The 20,158-nt window shown below is 38.9% G+C and overlaps 1 protein-coding gene and 1 long non-coding RNA gene across 4 annotated transcripts in view; one reads left to right on the top strand and one right to left on the bottom strand.

The window, feature by feature from the left end:
- LOC102082101 (uncharacterized) overlaps nucleotides 1–20,158 on the bottom strand; it is a 138,585-nt gene that overhangs the window by 50,962 nt on the left and 67,465 nt on the right. Inside the window, exon 3 of one of the 3 annotated variants that reach the window (XR_002058020.2) lies at nucleotides 5,476–5,656. The exons of the other annotated variants lie outside the window; for them this stretch is intronic. This is a non-coding gene — a long non-coding RNA (uncharacterized LOC102082101). Of the gene's footprint in view, nucleotides 1–5,475; nucleotides 5,657–20,158 lie in introns of those variants that run through there. 3 annotated transcript variants of the gene reach the window in all.
- csmd3b (CUB and Sushi multiple domains 3b) overlaps nucleotides 17,117–20,158 on the top strand; it is a 361,413-nt gene continuing 358,371 nt past the window's right edge. Inside the window, 2 exon segments of the mRNA XM_019350799.2 lie at nucleotides 17,117–17,423; nucleotides 18,170–18,420. Of these exon segments, the coding sequence (XP_019206344.2) occupies nucleotides 17,368–17,423; nucleotides 18,170–18,420 (307 nt within the window). The 5' untranslated portion in view covers nucleotides 17,117–17,367.

Raw genomic sequence — 20,158 nt, forward strand, 5'->3', positions numbered from 1 at the left:
TTCCAAAACAATTATTTTGTACAATGATTTTAAGATATATATGAGAACTGAGAGGCAGCCAGTTCAAGTAACCATTGCAGATACAGAATTCTGAACTAGTCGTAATTGATTAAAATATTTTAGGACAAAAGAGGTGCTGGCAACATTGCGGCAATAATGCCAGCTTGGTATAAAATGTGCATTAGTTTCTCTGTTTAAAAAAAGAAATCCAAATCAATTTCATGTTTGGTGCCTTGTAGTTAGTATAAGGGAATTTCAACAATCCAGATATTAAGCTATTATTTGCAATTTAGATATTCTACAAGCTTTCATTTTCAGATGAAGTTCTTTGATTTCTGACCTAAAGAAAAAAGATGGAGACTGTTGTCTAGATAGAAAAATAAGATAATAGTAAAGCCAATCATTTCCTTTAATTAACGGTGGCACTCTAAATGTAAAGCAGTTCAAATTTAGACCTGTACCAGTTCTGTATTCAAATGACTAGTAGAAAGCCTGCTGTTTATCAGTGTCTACACTTTATCATATTTATTGCGCCACGTTTAAGGGAAAAAAAGCACCCGATGTAATGATACAAATAATTTGCTCTTATTCCTATATTCTCAGACCCCAAGAAATTTTGTCTTGCTACTATGATGGTTAAAATATGATTTCTCTGATTTGACTAAATGATCCTAACTATAACTGAGAAGTTTTCCTTATTAAATAAGCCTTAAAGTGGTTCTTGCTGTGCAACACATTACTGCTCTGCTTGCCAGGTAGGATATCTAATATGTGTCCTTAACATTAGCAAGCCCTCTAGTTCTGTAGTGAGACATCAAACACTCTTTATTGCACATTTAGCCATATTTGATTACTGTAGGCTGCATTTAACACAGACACATTTTAAATAAGAAGCCTCTCTCGGCATAGATATGTGAGCAAGCACAAAGTTTAGAGAGGGAAAAGAAAGTGAACTAGTAAATCCTTATAGCCTCACCTAAGGGTTACCTCTTTTTTTGACATATTCAGGATTGAATTGCTCTGTTCTATTAAAAACTAACTGCCTGTTTTGCTAAGGTAGTTTTTTATTTTAGTTCACACTTTTAGATTAAACCTGTATTTTGTATGTTCTTGACCTTTTTACTTCTATAATTAAAGTTGTCCCTGATTTTAATTTTGATAGAATATACTGTCATGTTTACCATTGATGAACTTGAACTGAGTAAGGAGCCTGATATTCAGTGTCTACCTCAAGGACCATTTGACATGATACATGGTTGCTGATAGACAGACAGTGGCTTTTTCTGTGATCCAACCTGTGACCTTTAAGCCACTAGGTCACCTTGCCCATGTGATTGTAATACTCATTGAAACCTTAGACCTCGTCTCGTGCCTTGAGATCTCCTTTGCTGAAAAATATGTACTGAACTACAGGATAAAATATCAGTGATAGATTTTTATCTAGTCAGTTTCCTCTTTAGCTTCATATTTATGACACTTTCCATCTTAAAAATGATGCCCTTTTTCCAGTTATTAGTTAGTTAATTCAGTATTTAAAAAAGATGTATTGAGTGGTAGATTGTATAACAGAAGACACATTTTGACTTTGAAGACTTGGGATCTTTTGTGGAAATAGAATAAAAGCCCAGATCCCCAATCCTCAAAAGCTGAAGACCCCTCAACCAATTTCCTTCTTCATTCACACAAAACAAAATCAACTGATTGTAGTGCAAGTGCACAGGAAGACAGACATGTTTTATGTGGGGATTTTTTTTGTTTTATTTTTTATTTTTGCTCTATCCACCTGGTGTGCAAATAAATGAACATTTGTAATGCAAGTAACAAATGTGACTGTGATGTGAACTAGGCCTGCACAATAAATCGAAAATTTATTGTCATCGCGATATCAGCCTGTGCGATGGGCCCATCGCAAAAGACGGCGTACAGTTCCAGAAAGTTAGGGCTAGCCAAACAAAGGTTGCTAATGTTAAGACAAAGAGCACAGCAGTCCAACAGCCGTCTATGTATCAGACTTTTTCAAGTGGAACTCCCTATGAGAAAACGTCCAAGCGGTACAAAGAAATAACAGAGGCCATTACACATTTTTTGGCTAAAGACATGATGCCTATAAATACAGTTAGCAGAGAGGGCTTCACCAGTCTGATACATAAAGTGGACTGGAGATACCGCATCCCCTCACGAAACTACTTTTGCCATGTTGCCATTCCACAAATGTACGAAACATGCCGCAAGACCGTCATGTTTGAACTGAGCCAAGCTGAAAACTACGCAAGCACTACAGACCTATGGTCAAGTCGTACAACGGAACCATATATGAGTTTCACAGTGCACTTCCTCACCGAAGACTTTGAACTGAAAACATGGTGTCTAGAGACTGTGTAATTTCCAGACTCTCACACTAGTGAAAATATAGCCCATGTATTATGTGAGGTGCTAGCCAGCTGGGATCTTAAAGAAGACCGACAAGTGTGCATCACCACGGACAACGGTGCCAATGTTGTGAGAGCCACGGAGCTAAACACCTGGGTCAGACTTCAGTGTTTTGGAAGGATGTCTTTCAGAATTCAAGCCTCAGAAATTGTTTTATGGGGGCAATGTTTCAATGTTAAAGTGCACTTTGTTGTTACACTGCTAATACAGCAGCTTTCTTTAAATAAAACTGTTGCAGTAAAACGGAAATTATGTATTTTTTTTGTTTGTTTTGCTATTTATTTTATCGCAAATCGTATCGTTATTGCAATATTGATCACAGTTATTGCACATCGCAGGTTTTCCTAATATCGTGCAGCCCTAATGTGAACCTTGAATTTGATACACTAACTCATTGCATTACTGTGTTAATGAAAAATGTAATGTCATTAATGTGTTAATTTGGAAGTTATTACACAAAGCCATTCTTAAGAACGGGAAACAGGGAGAAAACCCTGAGGTTGAACTTCCACAAGAACTGTAATGAAACTCAAGGGCAGGTCTTCAGTAGTGATGAATTTAAATATGAATTTTTGGTTCACGTCATCAATATATACAGAAGAATTCAAGAGAGTTTCAAAACTGAGCGTCTACAGCATCTCCAAAACACTGTGGAGGATATATCATGCTTTGGGTTCCATTTCAGCCAGTGATGTTGGGGAGCTTGTCAAAATTAATGAAATTATGTGACAGAAAAACATACAATGGAACACACAATGGAGGCCAATTCAGTTGTGAACTGGCCTATCCAAAGCCCGGACCTCAACATTGTTGATGCAGCGTGGGATTATCTTGAGAGAAAATGGAACAAAAGACAGCCAATATCTAATAAAGAGCTTTGAATGTCCTTCAAGGAGCCTGGACAACTTTCTTGAAGACTACTTAAAGAAATTACAAAAAAGGTTGTTTAGGAGGCTTCAAGCTATTTTCCTAAGTGTTGGCTCAAAACATTTGCACAACATACTAAAAAACCCCCCAAAAAACTAAAAACTAAAAAATATTAATTAATCAGTGTACATTTTCTGCCCGTGGGACAATTCTCCCAATTTTACATGAGGGGGGAGATTATTTTCTGTTGTTGTATTTAGTCTTCCAAGAGAAAAATAGAAATAAAACCTCAATGTCTGGTTTAAATGTTGTAAGATATTTAAGGCTATTCCAACAGTGTGTCATTCATATTAGGATCCAGTCCTGTGTGATAAGATGTGAGGCAACCATGCACCAACATAGTTCTACCATCTGGGTCCAGCCAAGACAGCTAAAACACCAAAACAGCAGGGCGGTCCTTTTCCTTCTATTCTCTGGTTGAACCTGTCATTCGTACCTAACAGTTTTTTCTGAGTTCATTAAAAGTCCCTTTGGCAGCAAGTGAAGAGTTGCAAAGATAATAGTATATTTAAAAAGCACAGATTAATAAAGATAAATAATTTTGACTCTGCTGAAAATTGGTAATTGCATGGTAATAACTTGGTAATAACACATTATTACGCTCTTGTTTCCCCTTGTTACCCTACTATTACCCATTTATTACTGAGCTATAATAGAAAGTGCTGCCCAGATATTTTTTATTTCATTTCCATTCAGAAACAGCACAAATAGACACTTGTTTCTGAAAGCATTTGTTTACATAAAGCAGGGACGTTAAATCAGATTCACCAAGTGTTCACCTAAGATGCACAGAGAGACACAATGTTGAAACAATGGAATCATAGTTGCCCTTTATTGCCAAGCATTTTCCAAGTCGTTTGTTACAACATAATGAGGTAAAATACGAAGGTAAAAAACATAAAAGCAGGAAAGGAAAGTTGCAATGCTCAAATGAAACATTCTCTATCTTACACTCGGATTCAGTGCAGCCGAGTGTAGTTTATGTAGTGTCTGAAAAAAGCTGTTTTAGCTCATCACCCTTGCTTGACCGGCTACCCCACACAAACATAAGGTTTGAGAAGCATGTGAGTGAGGCTTTTGTGCTTACGGCTTACTGGCGTACCTGAAATAACTATTGGGAACTGACATACTTAAAGGTGTCCACATGTCTACTTCAAATTATCTAAGAGACATATTAATACCTGCTGTGAAAAGGGACCTTTGTCTCCATCATGACAGCACATGAGCAGACAACCCAACACTACATCAGACTTTTTTTATGGTCTCTCACTGACTCTATTTTTCTTTTGCCTGGCTGTTCCTTTTATGTCTATCACAATGTTACTTCACCACTTCTTCTTCTCTCTCTCTCTCTCCAGATAATTCTCATAAGTCCCTGACTCAGACACTCAAACACAGCATTCATTAATGAAGAACAATTTCAAGCCTGCCATCCTTCAAATGATGATGCATTTTCCAAGAATACAAAACATGGAATAAAATGCAATCTGTGTGTATGGAGGTAGATTTCATAGCATAGCTTCATTAACGTAAATACCTAAATTTAATTCTTTTAGAAGAATTTTGACTTTGCCTAAAGTGACCAGAAATAAACAAAAACTTAAATATTGTAACATTGACTCAATTGTAATATTGAGTTCAAGAACAAGAGCTACAGATTTTTGTACCTTGAAGCTCTTCTGGGTCAAATTCGATCTGTACTTTTTTAGATAAATTTTGGTTTCCACCAGTGTGAATCAAATTATAGACAATGCTGGTTTTAGGGAATCTTTTTTTTTTTTTTTTTTTTTTTTTTTTTTATTTAACCTGTCCCGTTTGGTTCTTTTGCCATCAGAATTATTGTCTAAAGGCGAAGAAAGATGCCCAACGGATTTACTTTACCAAATTGACCATCCCAGCCTTGCCGTAATGGTCTATTTGATTCACCTTTTATTGTTTATTTTATTTTCACTTGCTGAATACGGGACAGACTTAACTGGGGGAAAGAAAGGGGAGAAAGAAAGAGGGAAAGAAAAACAGCGGGGAAGAGGGACGGGGAAAAAGGGCAAAAAACCAAAAACCAACAGAATAAGCAGACAAAAAAATACATATATCGATCATCTGGATCACCTGTTGAGAAAAAGAGAAAGCAAGCAGAAGAAAACGAGAGTAATAAACAAGGGTTTTAGGGAATCTTGAAACTGTGAAACTGTACATGCTCTCTCCATGTCCATTTATTATGGTGGTGTGATAGAGGTCAACGGGAACTTTGACGTTGTTATGAGCACTGTCTGGGATTCCACTATATTTGCCCAGGTTCCTGCAGAGAGAAATTTGCTGGTCTTTGAAAGATGATGGGGGAATCTTTAAACAGTGAAAAAATAAAACAGCAAAGTAGTGATCAAATATGGCGCACATAAAGAACAGAGGTTATGCAGAGGTCAGAGGATGTCTTGAGAGATGGTGCCATGACATAGAAACAAGATCTGAAATAGACTGGCACAGTAGTGGGGTAGTTAACATTGTTTCCTCACAATAAAAAGGCTCCAATCCTGGCCAGGCCAAATCCTGACTGGGGCCTTTCTGTGTGAGGTTTCCATAAAATCTGGAGTGGGCATCCTCCCACAGTCCCAAGACATACATGTTAGGTTAATTGGTGATGCTAAATGGGCCATGTATGTGAGGCAGGGAAAGTCCTTGAAGTATATAGAACAAAGCACTGTAACAAACATGTCTGTAACACACACACAAGGTTTCCTACCACTGTTTTGAATGACCAGACTTGTTTGGAATAAACAAGTCTTCTAATTGTTAATTAATAGTGAATTAATGTTACTAAATATCAATGGTAGCTATGAGGATTTCTTATGAAAAATCAGGAGCTACAGAATGCTGGTAACATTTTCACTCCCAGTGAAATATGTTTAAATTATTTATGACTGTTTTGTGCTCGTGTGTTACATAAAAAAGAACACAATCTTGTGTGATATTAAATCTTTTTCTCCAAAAAATGCATGTTGTAAAATCTAAACATACTCCCTCCTTGCTTTCTGAAACATTAATTAAGGATTAATAAGCCAAACAGGCTATTTATGCATTCCAAATTCGTCTGTAGTTCAAAATTTGTTATGGACAATTATTATTATTGGTTCATAGACCTAGGTCAAATTGAGAAAAACCATGCAGGTATGGAATATGAATTAGTGGAACTTTAACTTTGTGCGTTAGTAGTGTCTTACCAAATACATGTAACATGTTCATTGGCCTGATACGCATACTGTACAACTTATACTATGCAAAAGATAACTACAAACTTTTTTTTTTTACTGAATTATTGGGTCTAAAAAAAGAAAAAGAAAAAAAAACGGGGACCCATCTGGCAAACTCTGTGACTCAATCCACACCCAAGCTGTTGATAAAGTGCTTTCCAGTTGTCATTAGCTGCACTTTGATTCTAACTTTCACCATGGCTGTTGCTAGGTAACTTCTTGTCCTTTGCCTGTTGCTCTTTCAAATGCAGGTCATCTCTACATGGCGATGTCCTTGAGATTGTTGCTACATGCTCAGAAAGATAGCTTCTTGGGAGAACAGAATGGATATTTGTTTCCAGTAGCACAATGAGCCTAATTTACAGATCTGCTGCAGGACTCATTCAAGGACGCCAAAGCAAAGAAACCTACTGCTGATTAGTTTCCGAGCACCTATAATAAGCTTCCTCAGTCTACAGATAGTTTGATATGTATGGAACTGGGTCAGTTTAAACCATGCTGAGTTCTCCTGTTGAGGCAAAGTATTGTGATTATAAGCCTGTAACATGCACATACATTTGGCTTTTGAGACTGCTGTGAGTCAACAAGCACAACGTTGACCCAGAATCAGAATCAACATTTATTGCCAAGTATGTTCCAAGTATTTTGGAGCATAACATTGACATAGAAGGGTAAAACAGTGCATAAGCAAATAATTCAAGGAACAAAAGTTTTCCCCCACCCCCAGGAATCCTGGCCAACAACACATCTGCATGATTCTAATACACTTCTCTCTCAGTGACCTGTCACCAATGGTTACAAAAAGAAAAATCACATATCCAGCATAGCCATCTATCTGGGACACGGACAGATGCATTCTCCCCTGAGGCACCAACTTTTACTTAAATACTATAACAAACCAAAGAACTGAGATAGGTCATCACCAAACCAACACAAAGCACCAGGCAGTAACAGCAAAAACAACCAACACTTGCGGCACAGCATGCACACATACTTCCATTTGCATGAAGAGCAAGGAGAAAAAATGTTTTTCTTCCTTTTTTTGTCATCATTTTGTCTTGAAAGGAGAACTAATTTGGACTCTAGCAGAGGAGCTTTGCATCTCTTGCAGTTCAAAACAATCCATATTTATCTCATAAGCCTTTGAACCCGATTGTGCTTTCTTTTACTCACATCTCAGTTACTTAACCTGAATATGGATGATGTCTCAAACAGCAAATAGGATTAGTGGAAAATATTGACACTGTATGAAATTATAATCTTTTTTGAACAACACTAAGTCTCTGACCTCTCTTTTTTGGCCAGAATGAAGGTTTATTTGTGTTATTACTGTGATGCGAATACTTTTTCATGACAGCTAATTCTTTATTGTACGCGAATACTATGATTTTTTTTTTTTTTTTTTTTACAAATTTGATCTGACTCAAGTAAATCAGAATCCTTCATTTAAGCATGACAAATCCTTACACCAGGCTGGCTTAATATTTAAAGTAATAAAAATAAAAAAATAAAAAATAAAAAGAAACATGTGAGCAGAAGGGATTTTCTCAACTAATTCTTGGCAAGAAATAGACTCATTTCCCAATACGTTAAGCTATTTCTCTAATTGGCATGCGTGTGGCACGTTTTGATTGCTTCCACTGCAGAGGTGTTCCAGAAAACCTACACATTTGCACATTGGAGACATCGATTATCCACTTCATTCCAATCAAGAAAACACCGATGTCCATCTTCTTGTTGTGCTTCAAGTACATTTCAGATTTATTTTCTTCCATTAGATATGTAATAATATATTCTGCAGAAGCATGACACAGAGTGAAATGTAAAGCACAGGCAATGCATTTACTCATATCTGTGTCAAACAAAGGACTCCTTGGACCTTGGGAAGAAAAGTACCATAAGGGAGGAGATTGAGGTGAATGGATGTGTCAATAAATTTACCTAACTTAACATTTTCAATTAACAAAATGACTAATTAATTCAAGTAATTTGGACTTATCATTGCACACTGAGCCTTTCTATCCAGTCAATTCAATTCAATTCAGTAAAACTTTATTGATCCTGAAGGTTGACCCCGAAGGAAATTGGGTTCTATATATTTAAAAGCTCCTGCAAATTTTGATGCAACTGCAAGTCTGAAGCTGAGTCACTTACACCTCTTGTCTAACTCCAGAACAGCCTCTCTTAACTTTTAATGTGTACAGTGCCTACTTTCAAAATCACTGCAATGTGAAAAATGAAGAATCATTTAATGGAAACTCATCAGTAAATCTGAACATGTAGACTCTTCTATATATGCTTTACACCAAACTTTGATTTGAAACTTTGAACATGATTAAATGCAGCTGAAATACATAAAATCAAAGTTTAATTTGTTTAAAAAATAATAATCATTAAGGAAAATTTGCTTTTTTTTCTTCTTCTAACAGTTTTTAATTCAATTAGGGCAATTTTTATGGATAAACAGAAAGATTGAATTAATGCATTTTTTTGACAGGTCTGAAAAGCACTGTACTTCACTTTCTCTCTTTTGATGATGTTTCTAAATGTGACCTTATTGTTTATTTCATTAGACTGAAAGCTGTAAATTCAATTTTTCTCATCCCAAACACAGTTTGCATAGCGACACACGCGCACACACTTCCAATTGCTCCTTATTTATCTGGTGTGGCTAGTGACAGCTTCTCGGTTGGTGCTGGATTTACAACTCTAAAATACCCTGCCTGTGTGTGCAAGTTTCTGTGATTGAGGATGTGGTTGTGTCCTGCTCTGATAGTGTAGAGAGGAAAGAGGTAGTGAAAAGAGGGAATGAGATGTAGATAAATAACCACTTCAGAAGATTTCTCCTTTCCTGCAGGCAGTGTGTGAGACTGAAGAAAGGGTAAAGTAGTGTGTGTGTGTGTGTGAGAGAGCGACACAGAAAGGCAGACAGAGAGGTAGATACAGATTGAAAGAGGGAGTATAAAAGCAGGCACTACAATACTTAGATTCAGTCCATCTCACTCAAAATGGCTCCAGACCACAATCTATCACTGCTTTATTAGAGAATACACACAAACACATAGACACACACGGCTCAGTTGAGTGCAGTAGATTTCATCCAAATCACTGCCATCTGAAAGTAATGGGAACCGGTGGCTGAGGGCCATGTCCAGTACACCCCTTAAAAACCAGACGGCATTTCAATATCTTATTTGAGGGCGCAATAATACTAAGAGGATTGCTCTCAGACTTGTTTAAAGTTTTGTTTTATCAGCTGAAAGACTTAAAGATAAATGCTGCTTGACAGAGATGCCAGTGTGCATAAACAGCAGTAAAGTGGGTGTTATCTTTCAGAGCAAAAGAACATTTTTACCATGGGGTAAAATCATAGACTGTATAGAAAAGATGGGCAAAGTGAAAAGTGACGCTCATGTGCCTTAAACCTGCATTCTTTCTAATGGCCAGCAGAGGGCATCTACCCTGGTTGCAAAAATAAGTCTGACTGCATAACAGGCTATAAGAACACAATATACTTATTATATATATAAAATTATATTAACAAAAAGTTTAATGATGAATTTATGATCTCAGTCACTATTTTCAAGTCTTACAACCGTAGACTTGAAAATACTTGGATAATAACACCATTTTTCTCACATTGCCTTTGTACACTATTTTACAATTACAACCATTTTTTATACACGGTCCCTCATTTTCACAGGCTCAGAAGTAATTGGACAGCTTAATAGTCACACAACACCTGCTCCCTCAGTATTTCATGACAAATTAAGCAGATAAATGATCTGGAGTTGATTCCAAGTGTTCAACTTTAAATTGTTACCCATTCACTGGAAGTCTAAATATGAGGTGTAGAGAGATTGCAATAGAAATGAAGAAAGCCACTATTCGAATGAAAAATCCAAACAAAATGCGAGTCGCGTCTGCTTTCAAAAACTCAAAATGGGGTCAAAAATTATGATCAGAAAGAAGCTATTGAACAGGAAGTGGCTCCGTCCATCTTTTATATCCAGTCTATGTTTAAATTCTATGGGTAGCTTCCTTTTTTATGTAAGAATGTACACTGTCTCTAATGTATTGAAAATGCTTGAATGCCTAAACAAAACAATGCTTTTGTGCAGCAGCCATATGTTTTACTCAATTTCTGTTTTCACATCCAAGGATGCCACTTTACTTGTGGGTGGGCGGACAATTGTGAAATTACCAAAGTCAACTTTTCAAGAATAAAAAGAAACTGGGTCGTATTTATATCCTCCAGTCACTGGACTTACTCAGCAAACAAAGCATTATGATAGCCTTCAACTCTGCATGAACACAATAAACAAAATGTCAGGGTGTCTGTGAAACCTCGTACAAACAGTGACTGAATGTTGCACATACGAGGTTTCTGCTAAACACTGACAGTAATACTCTTCCTCCCCGCTTACTTTTTTCAATCAGATGGCATCTGTATCTGTCCTCCCAATAACCAGGGGTAACACTCTTGATATTGTCTGCCATGTGTGAAACTAATCAGAGCCAAAACCTGGTGTTTGTATGTGTGTGTGTGTGTGTGTGTGTGTGTCTGCTTGCAATAGCCACTGGCACCTTGTTGTAAAGTCAATGATGCTGCTTCTTGTTGTACACTACCCCGTTGCACACAGACAGACACACACACACACATTCACACACTCTCATACAATCTGTCTCCCTCCATACACACCCCACGAGCAACATTGCTTGTATACAGGCAGCTGGTGATGAACAAATATTCTCTCTGTTGTGGTGTGTGTGGGCATTAATGCCTGCATAACTGTGCATGGGTGTGTGTGTATGTGTGTGTGTGTTTGCAAAACGGGAATAAGTCGATCGTGTCGACAGCAGCCGCCTTCCCGCCCTCCGGCACTGTGGCTCCTGATTGGATATCTCGTTAGTCAATTACCTCATTAGTGCATGTCCCATTGAGGGATCATGCTCCAGTGACAAAAATAAATAAATAAATCCATCCTTTTGTTTTGCTTGGATGCTTTTCTTCACAAGATTCTTTACATATGGGATTCCTATATCCCACATTTGCAGTTAAGCCATCTGCCCGTTTACTGACATGACCGGTTTTTGCTAGTCCCACAAGGGCTCAAGTCAAATAGTCAGAATGCACATCTGGCAGCGTACTGCTCCTAGCACCGGGGCGTCCTGCTGTTCTCGAGCATATCAATTACATTCAGTGAGATTCCTCTCCATATTAAAGACATTTAAATCAAACCTGTCACTGCTGCATGACTGTCAGGCTCAGTCTAGTCATTATACAGTTTATCCGTCTCTTGGGTAGGGTCAATGAATAGATGATTTTTCAACACCTGTGTAAATGTACAGATGAAAGGATCTGGTAATAGGGAACCGGGTGTCGTTTACCGCTCATCTGTTGGCTTTAATAATTTGGTGTTAAAAGGACAATTGATCTTTGGAATAGCAAATTATTGCTGAATCTGTGCTCAGGCTAAAAGAATTTGTATAACCTGACACTTGAAGTTTAGTGATTTTCTGAATCACCATATTAAGTAAACTTTTACAGCATATTTCAATTTTACAGCATGGAACAGCCGTATACACGCTGACACTTTGCTTTACTGTGCAAATGAGAGACACAAACAGTTACAATACAAAACTGTGACTAACAATGACTAATTTTCCTTTTTTAAAATGCAGTTTGAAAATGATTATTGCATGAGAACAGAAGGACAGTGGTGTGGTTTCCCCCAGGTTACTAATGAATTGCCTTTTTTTTCAGCTTTACTTGCTTCTGTGCGCTATTGCTTCAAGATAATTCAGACATGACTAACACAATACAACATAATCTGCATAAAAAGGGCCGTTTAAAAAAAAAAACTAGTATGTTCCATTGTGCTATTCACAATTCCCATAATAAGGCCTGTAAACAGAGAAGAAAATTGACAATTGATTTAATCTGATGCCAGCTGTTGGCTTCTGGATCCAAATAGACTGGATGTGTCACCTCTAATCATCAAAAACAAACTTTGACTGTTCACAACAATAGCAAAGTAATGGATACAAACAAATAGGATTTTGAAATGCAGCAGTGATATATGCCACATCATTTGAACCATTGGTACCACTCTGTAGGAAAGCCTAAAGGGATAAATCAGGTTCAGGTCTGTCAACAACGTTGCTTTGAACAAGACAGTGATGCCTCTACCTGCTCGCAATATATAAGCTCTTCTGGATAAAGCTTAGTATGCAGCAGAATAAGTTAAGTATGTAATGTGAATCTTAGTTTCTTGGGTTTCTAGGACATGCTGGAATACATTACATCTGTCTGCTGTGTATGTCTACTTTTTGGGGCAATTGCAAAGAACCACTGTGAATAGTGAATTACTCATGAAAGTCTCTCTAGCATTCCCCCCCCCCCCCCCCCACACACACACACAGGACCTCCTTCCACCCCCTCTTGTCTCCCTCCTTCCCTGGACTTTATCTGCATTTCTCTAACCTGAGTGTTTTTTAACCATAATTTTTTTTGTCTTTCCTTCCTGTCTTCTTCCTTTTTGCCTTTTCACCCACTTTCCTTTTCTCATTTCTTCTTCTCTGCTCCTTTTGGCTCTTCTTTTGTTGTACAGCCTTCCTTTCCCTCTTTGCATCTTTTAGTGCATTCTTGCCTTCTGCTCCTTTCCTTTCCACACCCCTACATATCTCCCACCTAACACCTTTCCCTCCATTCTCTCCCTTTTTACATCCCACTCTTACTTCCATTATACGCTCCTTTTCTTTATCTACCTTTCTCTCTCTCTCTCTCTCTCTCTCTCTCCAGACATGAACCTCACACATGCCTTATTGATTTCTGAAAGCAACAGACAGCTAATGTAGGGCCCAGAAATTGTGCACACGGAGGATTCAAGACATCCATGTACATGCATATGGACTAGATACGCACCCAGACTCCAAGAAACAGCGGTTTTGCACTGAATATTGAAATGATGCCAAAATGATTAACACGAGTTTTTGTTTGGGAGAAAGCGAGAGAGAACAAGGGGGAGAGAATGTGCCTGTAGATGGCAGAAGAGTGCTTCAAGGGAGCATTTGGGAGCAGGTTTCACAAACACACACACACACACATACATTCAGGCATGCAAGCTAGTTCGCTGTCACATATTCCTGCTAACTCTCACATAGATGCATGTACACAATGTCACCCGTTTGGATATTCCTCCACCTCACAGAAGTTTCTTAAAATCATTTGAGAACAGAAAAGCACACATGCCCTGTTTACTCGCCTCTTCGCCGCACACTCAGATGCTGTAAATTACACCAGAGCTGCACTCAAACTGAGAATCAATGATCAGGAAATCAAAAGCACCGTTACTAATTTAATACTATTAATTACCTACTGAGAGAGAATGGCTTGTATTGTTTTTTCTGTTTGTGTGCGTGTATGTGTTTGTGCCAAACACCAACAGTAGCAGGAATGAAACCCGCGTAGATGGGTGGATATACTGCATGATTGCAATGTGCAGATATGATCATGGCAGGATTAACTTACAGAAAAGTAGTTTAGATTACAATGAAGGCTGAGTTTGAAGATGGGTGTGGTCTAACACTGTGGTACTGAGTAAGCTCTACTGCACGTCCCACATGCTCGTTTTAACTCCCTATTGACAGACAGACGACAGATGTAGTAGTCGTGACTAACATAAACCCATTGCAAAATGGTCTCTACTAATGACATGGGAGTAAAACAGACCAAAAATAATGGCTTCCCAAATGGGGGTAGCATATTACCACTTGAGTCTCTATATAATAATACTTAATGAACTAAATTTATTGATATTTCATATATTTTAAGAGTAGTGCCATCTAGGAAGTGTAAGTGTTAAATATTGTCTGGCAAAGGATAATTGTTTTTGCAGTTAGATGCTTTGAAAGCCTTTTGGAGCCCTGGGTTGGATGTGTGTGTGCATGTCTCAGCTTGGAGTTGTTGGAACTAAGTTTTACTGGATCTAATAACATTTGATTATCAGATAAAGATAAACAACATAAAAAATGAAGATAAGGAAAAGAAAATTTAAGATAAGGAGTATGTCAGAAGACTGACACAAAAGTTAACAGAAAACAGAACTCTGGATTGGAGGCTGGGTTTGGTAGCTTTTACTGCTCATATTCAGCAACTTCTAGTGTTGTTTTCCATCGATACTTTATATTGTAAAGAGTGGTGTGATTAACATTTAATTTTTGGTAGTTGTCTAAGTAAGTAACCCCATCTACAGTACATACAGCTACGCTCAACCATTCAAAAAACTTCAGCTACAAGCTCAAATTCTGTCAGCTGGTACGGCTTCAAGAGCTAGATCTCACAGAAATCTCAAGTCTGAACACAACTCATTCATAACCTTGAAGGGAAACCATGAGGTAACGGGTGATTGGAGATCAGTTCTGATGCAATTCCTTCCTCTAAAGGGTGAATAAAAAATGGATGTACGTGAAAAATGGATAGCCACAGAGTACACTTGGTCGTTAAAATCAATTTTAGAACACAACTTTTACATCAGATGTCATGATTTAGTGTAGAATCGCTGATGCCAGTATACAATTTTCTGTCTCTTTGTTTGTGTTTTGAATACAAATCAGCTTACACAAACTTTTAAGCTGGATAATTGGCTGACAGAATTCATTTTAGTATAATGAAGCCAGTATCAATTTCCCAACTTGTTTGCACAAATGTTTTGTACATTTGAATATTTGTACCACATTTTAAATGTTGAATTTTTGTTAGTTTGGCATCAACAACAATTTGACTATTGGGATTTGTTACACTGTGAATGTTGACTAACAAGAGTGGACAACAAGCCAAAATAAACATTTCTTCTCTTTTTGTGCTGCCTGCAAATTTCAACCGAATAAAGACAAAAAAGTTTAATCCAAGAAATTTTGAGGATTGCTGGAAAGTTGTGATATTAAAAGTGACAACACAAACTGTTTAAAAAAAAACCCACTCCATAATTATCCATTTTCTTCTCTTTGTGCAATTCAGGGTTGCAGATACCTGTCACAGCTGTCACCACTTAACCAAACACTATAGATTTGACTACTGGGGCAAGCTGGAGTACCCACTGTGGACCCTTGCAAGATAATGCAAATTCCACACAGAAATGCCTGGATACCTGGATTCTAACCCAGGACCATCTTGCTGTGAGTAAGTTGGAAATATCATAATTCCTTACGGAAATAATCAGCATCTTGTCTTAAATCAAACCATTACATGAAACTGAAAAACCCAAAAATGCACAGATGGGAATTTAACCTAACACAGACTAATGAAAATGAACTTTTTGCCGAAATATTCAATCTAAATTCCCCATTATGTCCAACAGTGGGTTAACAACACTCAATGGGATTAACCTTCCTTTCAGTGAAATGGACAATGCTTGTTAATTGGAAGGTGGAGAAATTGGATTCTTTCTAATATAGACAGCAGGCTTAAAGATTATTTGGATTCGGTGTCAATGGAGCAAGCAGCATTGGCTCATCAAGATCTTCATCCACCCACATAGCCTCTTTAAGCATGCTAAGTATGAACATAAGGCTGTAACAGAAATCATAGAACCATATGTAGACTTTTTTCTTTTTTGGACATTTCTGATTTTAATCCAGGCTTTAACAAATAAAAGTCATGACACAGTGATGTGGATTTTTTTTTCCTATACCAATTGTTTCCCTTCAACATATAAAAACGCAAAAAATGAATCTAAATAAATAAATACATAAACTCTGGAGGGACCTGACCTGTTGGGTGTTTAGTCATGGTCATATCTTTGCCTTGTCTCCATGTTACTTTGTATTTAGTCCATTATTGCTTACCCTTCTTTCCTACCCTTTTGGGGGGAGGAAAAACAAAAAAGATACATTTACTGCATAGATATGGTATGCTAAATGTGCCTGAAGTGGCATTCTATTTATACCCACTTGCAAACTATTATGAGGTTATCATTCTTTGGTAATGACTTAGTGCATTTACACATCCCCCCTGTGGACTGTGTTAATATAAAGTGGAGGCAAGGAGCTCTGCAAATATACCAAAATAGGGCATTGCCTCTAAACATATTCAAGGCATTAGCTGAAAGTCTTTTAGATGCCTTCAAGGGCTCAACAGTGCACTTCAGTCGGCATTAGATACACTCAAATATTTCCGTCTACCATTTACTGCCAAATGCCCAGGTTTTCCTCCTTGTATGGATTTTATTTCAAAAGACAAATGGAGTCATTGAGTGATGAATGTTGGTTGATCATTAGTTGGTCCATGCTACTTATTATGAGTTTAATTACCATTTGCTTTAAGATGTACCTTGTGAGTAGATTTATTATTTTTTTCCCGTTTAGAATAAATTTTGGTAAGTTTTGGTAAGAAGCCATTCCCTGACACCGGTGTAAACCAATGAACACTGTCCTTTTCACAGAGCTGCAGTGGCAAAGAGTGACACAGAGTCAATTTTAGGCTATTATTTCCGACCAAACGCACGTGAATAGAAGCGGGAGGTTACGATGAGCTCTTGAAAGCAGCATCCCTGTACCAGCGCAGAGGGAAGAGACGCACCAACCAGTACACCAGGAGAGAAGACCACAGCACACCGAGCAGAGGGAACGATGCACGTCTCCAACGGGTTCTGACAAGAGGAATTTTCACTATCCTTTCCTCGTTTGGTTTTCCCAAGAGAACTTAAGGACTGGCTCAACATCACGAGCGAGCTCCGGTTTGACTTGTTTGGTGAGGATAATGAGACGCAGTGACTGTGACGCTTTTTTGAAAAGAAGTCAAATGAATCAGAAACGGTGAGATCAATTTCTCTTATTTGGGGAGGTAGAGATACATTTTTTTCAGCGCAATTGTTTGTGAAGAAAGAACGAAATTAAGAAAGATAGAAAGAAAGAGAAAGGAGGTGCAGAGAAGGGAAAGAAAAAGAAGCTTTGACACACGCACGGAAGAGAGGAAGATTTTCTGAACAGATACCCTATTTAAAACAGATATCCCTGTTCATTTTTGAGATATTCAGCGGTAAAAAAAAAAAAAAGTCAAGGGGATATACATATTTTTTAAAAGACAGAGCAAGAGGAGACGCACAGTATACATAAGAGCACAGGAGGAGAGGCATATAAGAAGGGAAAACGCCACAGAGCCTAATATTTTCAGACTGAAGAGGAGATGCAGCTGAGGGGAAGTGTGGATTTGAAGCTCTCCCTCCCTCTCTATCACTTTTCTGCAATGGAACGGGACGGAATAGAGAGATACTGACGACAAGCACCGCTAAAACCTAGCGGAGAGTGGATTTAAAGACAGAGAGGCAACCTGTGCGCCCGTCCCTTCCACCCCTCTGCTTCTCTGGGCTTTTTTTTCTCTCCCTCGGTGGATGTTGACTGAATTTATTAGATTTTTTTTTCGGATATGAAGGATTTATCTAGTCTATGTTAAAAGGAGGCGGCAAAGAAAACGCACGCGTCTCCCGTTTTTCTCCCCCTCTCTCTTACTCTCTCTCTCTCCCTCTCTTTCTCTCGCCCTCCGTTTTCTGGATGTGAAGCAGCATGCGGCCCGGTGAGAGCTTAGAGGGCTCGAGCTCGGCTCACGGAAGATGTATTGATGCTAATAATATTACTAATAGCGGCACGGAACGCTGTCTCGCGCACCTCTCGTCGGCTACGAGGAGGATGAAGAGGGTGACGACGAAGAGGAGGATGAGGGGGACGAACGAGAGGATGAGGGACGGAGGAATGACGGCGATGCGCTGTTTTCTGTGGAGTCTCGTTCTCTGCTCGCTCTCATCGCGCGCCCAAGGTAAGGGGATGCGACACCCGCAAACACACAGACACACGCGCGCACACACAGACAGTTAATAAGCAGTCACACGGTTTGAGTGAGAATGGCCGGTAGTACATTTTTTTCTTCTTCTTCTTTTAATTTTTTCTTCTTTTTCTTTACTGATGCAGTCGCAAGCGCGCGCGCGTTTGTAAAGAGGAAAGTGTGGGTGTGCTTCTGCTAGTGTGCGAGAGGTGTCTGCGTGCGCGCGAGGATGTCTGCGAGGTGTCGGTGCAAGAGTGTGAGTGAGAAGGGGTTGTGGGGGGGGTGCGCGCGAGGTTCGTGCGCGCGTTGATGTATGGTGTGTTGCGGGGCAAAGCAGAGAAATAGGAATTGGCATACAGGTAGGATGAAGGGAAAGAGGGAGAGATGAGTGGAACAGGCAACAGCTTCTCTCCCTCTTTCCTCGTTTTCTGGTTGCTTCAGTTTGCTCTCTCTCTCTCTCTCTCTCTCTCATCCTTCTCTTCAATACAGCCATTGAGCTGGTAGCCAATAAATATTCTTGCGGTAGCTCTTGGGCTGTGGCAGCGAACGTGAGTTGCTTATACCAAAGTGTGTGCGGGAGTGTGTTTGTCTGTGTGTGTGGGTGTGTGCATGAGTGTGAACGTGAGTTGCTTCTAGTGATGAGGCCCAAGCCTTACACAGCATTTTATTCCCAAACCTCCTCCACCATGACCATTTCTTCTTCTTTTTTTTTCTGAAACTGCATTTCAGTCAAAAGATGTTATATAATTCTGGTGTCCCCCCCCCCACCACCTCTTTTTCTTTTCTATCTTAGACACTTTCTGTCCTTGTCCTTGCTCTTTCTCTTCCCCCTCCCTCTCTCCTCCTTGTTTCACTTGCTCCCACTCTTTCCTTTCTTGAGTGAAATAAAATGTTAAAATATTCACAGCGTGGCACCCCCTCTCCTGCCTTCTTTGTCTGTCTTTCCCTGCTTTCCATTTTTAGTCCTGTCTTTCTGATCCTTTTCAAAAATGCCGTATGAACGCGCACATTTGAGTGAGCTCACACACCCAGGCAAACGCAGTCACTGCTGCGTCAGGTGAGGCTTTTGTGGTGTTTAGAGTTACCGAGTCTTAATCATCGCATCTAGAGGAAAGGATGGTATAGAAGAGGGAAAAGATGGATAGAGAAGAAGTAGAGGAAGTAGGGATGTGGGAAGAGGGAAGGTGAGTTGAGTGACAGAGAGAGGGAGAAATAACACGATAGGAAGAAGACAGAACAAGTTTAGAGACTCAAGCAGGACCAGGTTTCTATCTAAGCCTGCCCCCTCTATGGGTTTCTGATAACACCCAGCCAAGGTAGTTTCATAAGAAAATATGGCTTCATAAGGGGATAGACTAAGCCTGAAAATTGCACAAGAAGGAAAAGGAAACCTCAAAAATCCAGCTCCAGTGGAAGCTACTGAGAACCGTTTGTCATTGTCATCGCAAAGTCTGTATCATCCTCCAGTGCGGGGAGATTGTGTGTAGGCTGACTGAACAGAAATACTATGGATTTCTACAGCGATTAAGCGAATCGACACAGGGACGGTCTAGACGCGCCGTTTTGCACCATCACAGTATGCAGTGTTGTAGTTTAACGCTAAAAAAATAACACCCAGGAAACTCCAGACTTTTTTTGTTGCCGATTTCAAAAAGACTTTTTTTTGTTGTTATGGTTCACTTTGATGGACAGATGAGAGATTGTGATTTGTAGGGTGCCAACTGAACAAAGG

This window comes from Oreochromis niloticus, linkage group LG22 (genome assembly GCF_001858045.2).
Source record: "Oreochromis niloticus isolate F11D_XX linkage group LG22, O_niloticus_UMD_NMBU, whole genome shotgun sequence".
In the NCBI taxonomy this organism is placed as follows: Eukaryota; Metazoa; Chordata; class Actinopteri; order Cichliformes; family Cichlidae; genus Oreochromis; species Oreochromis niloticus.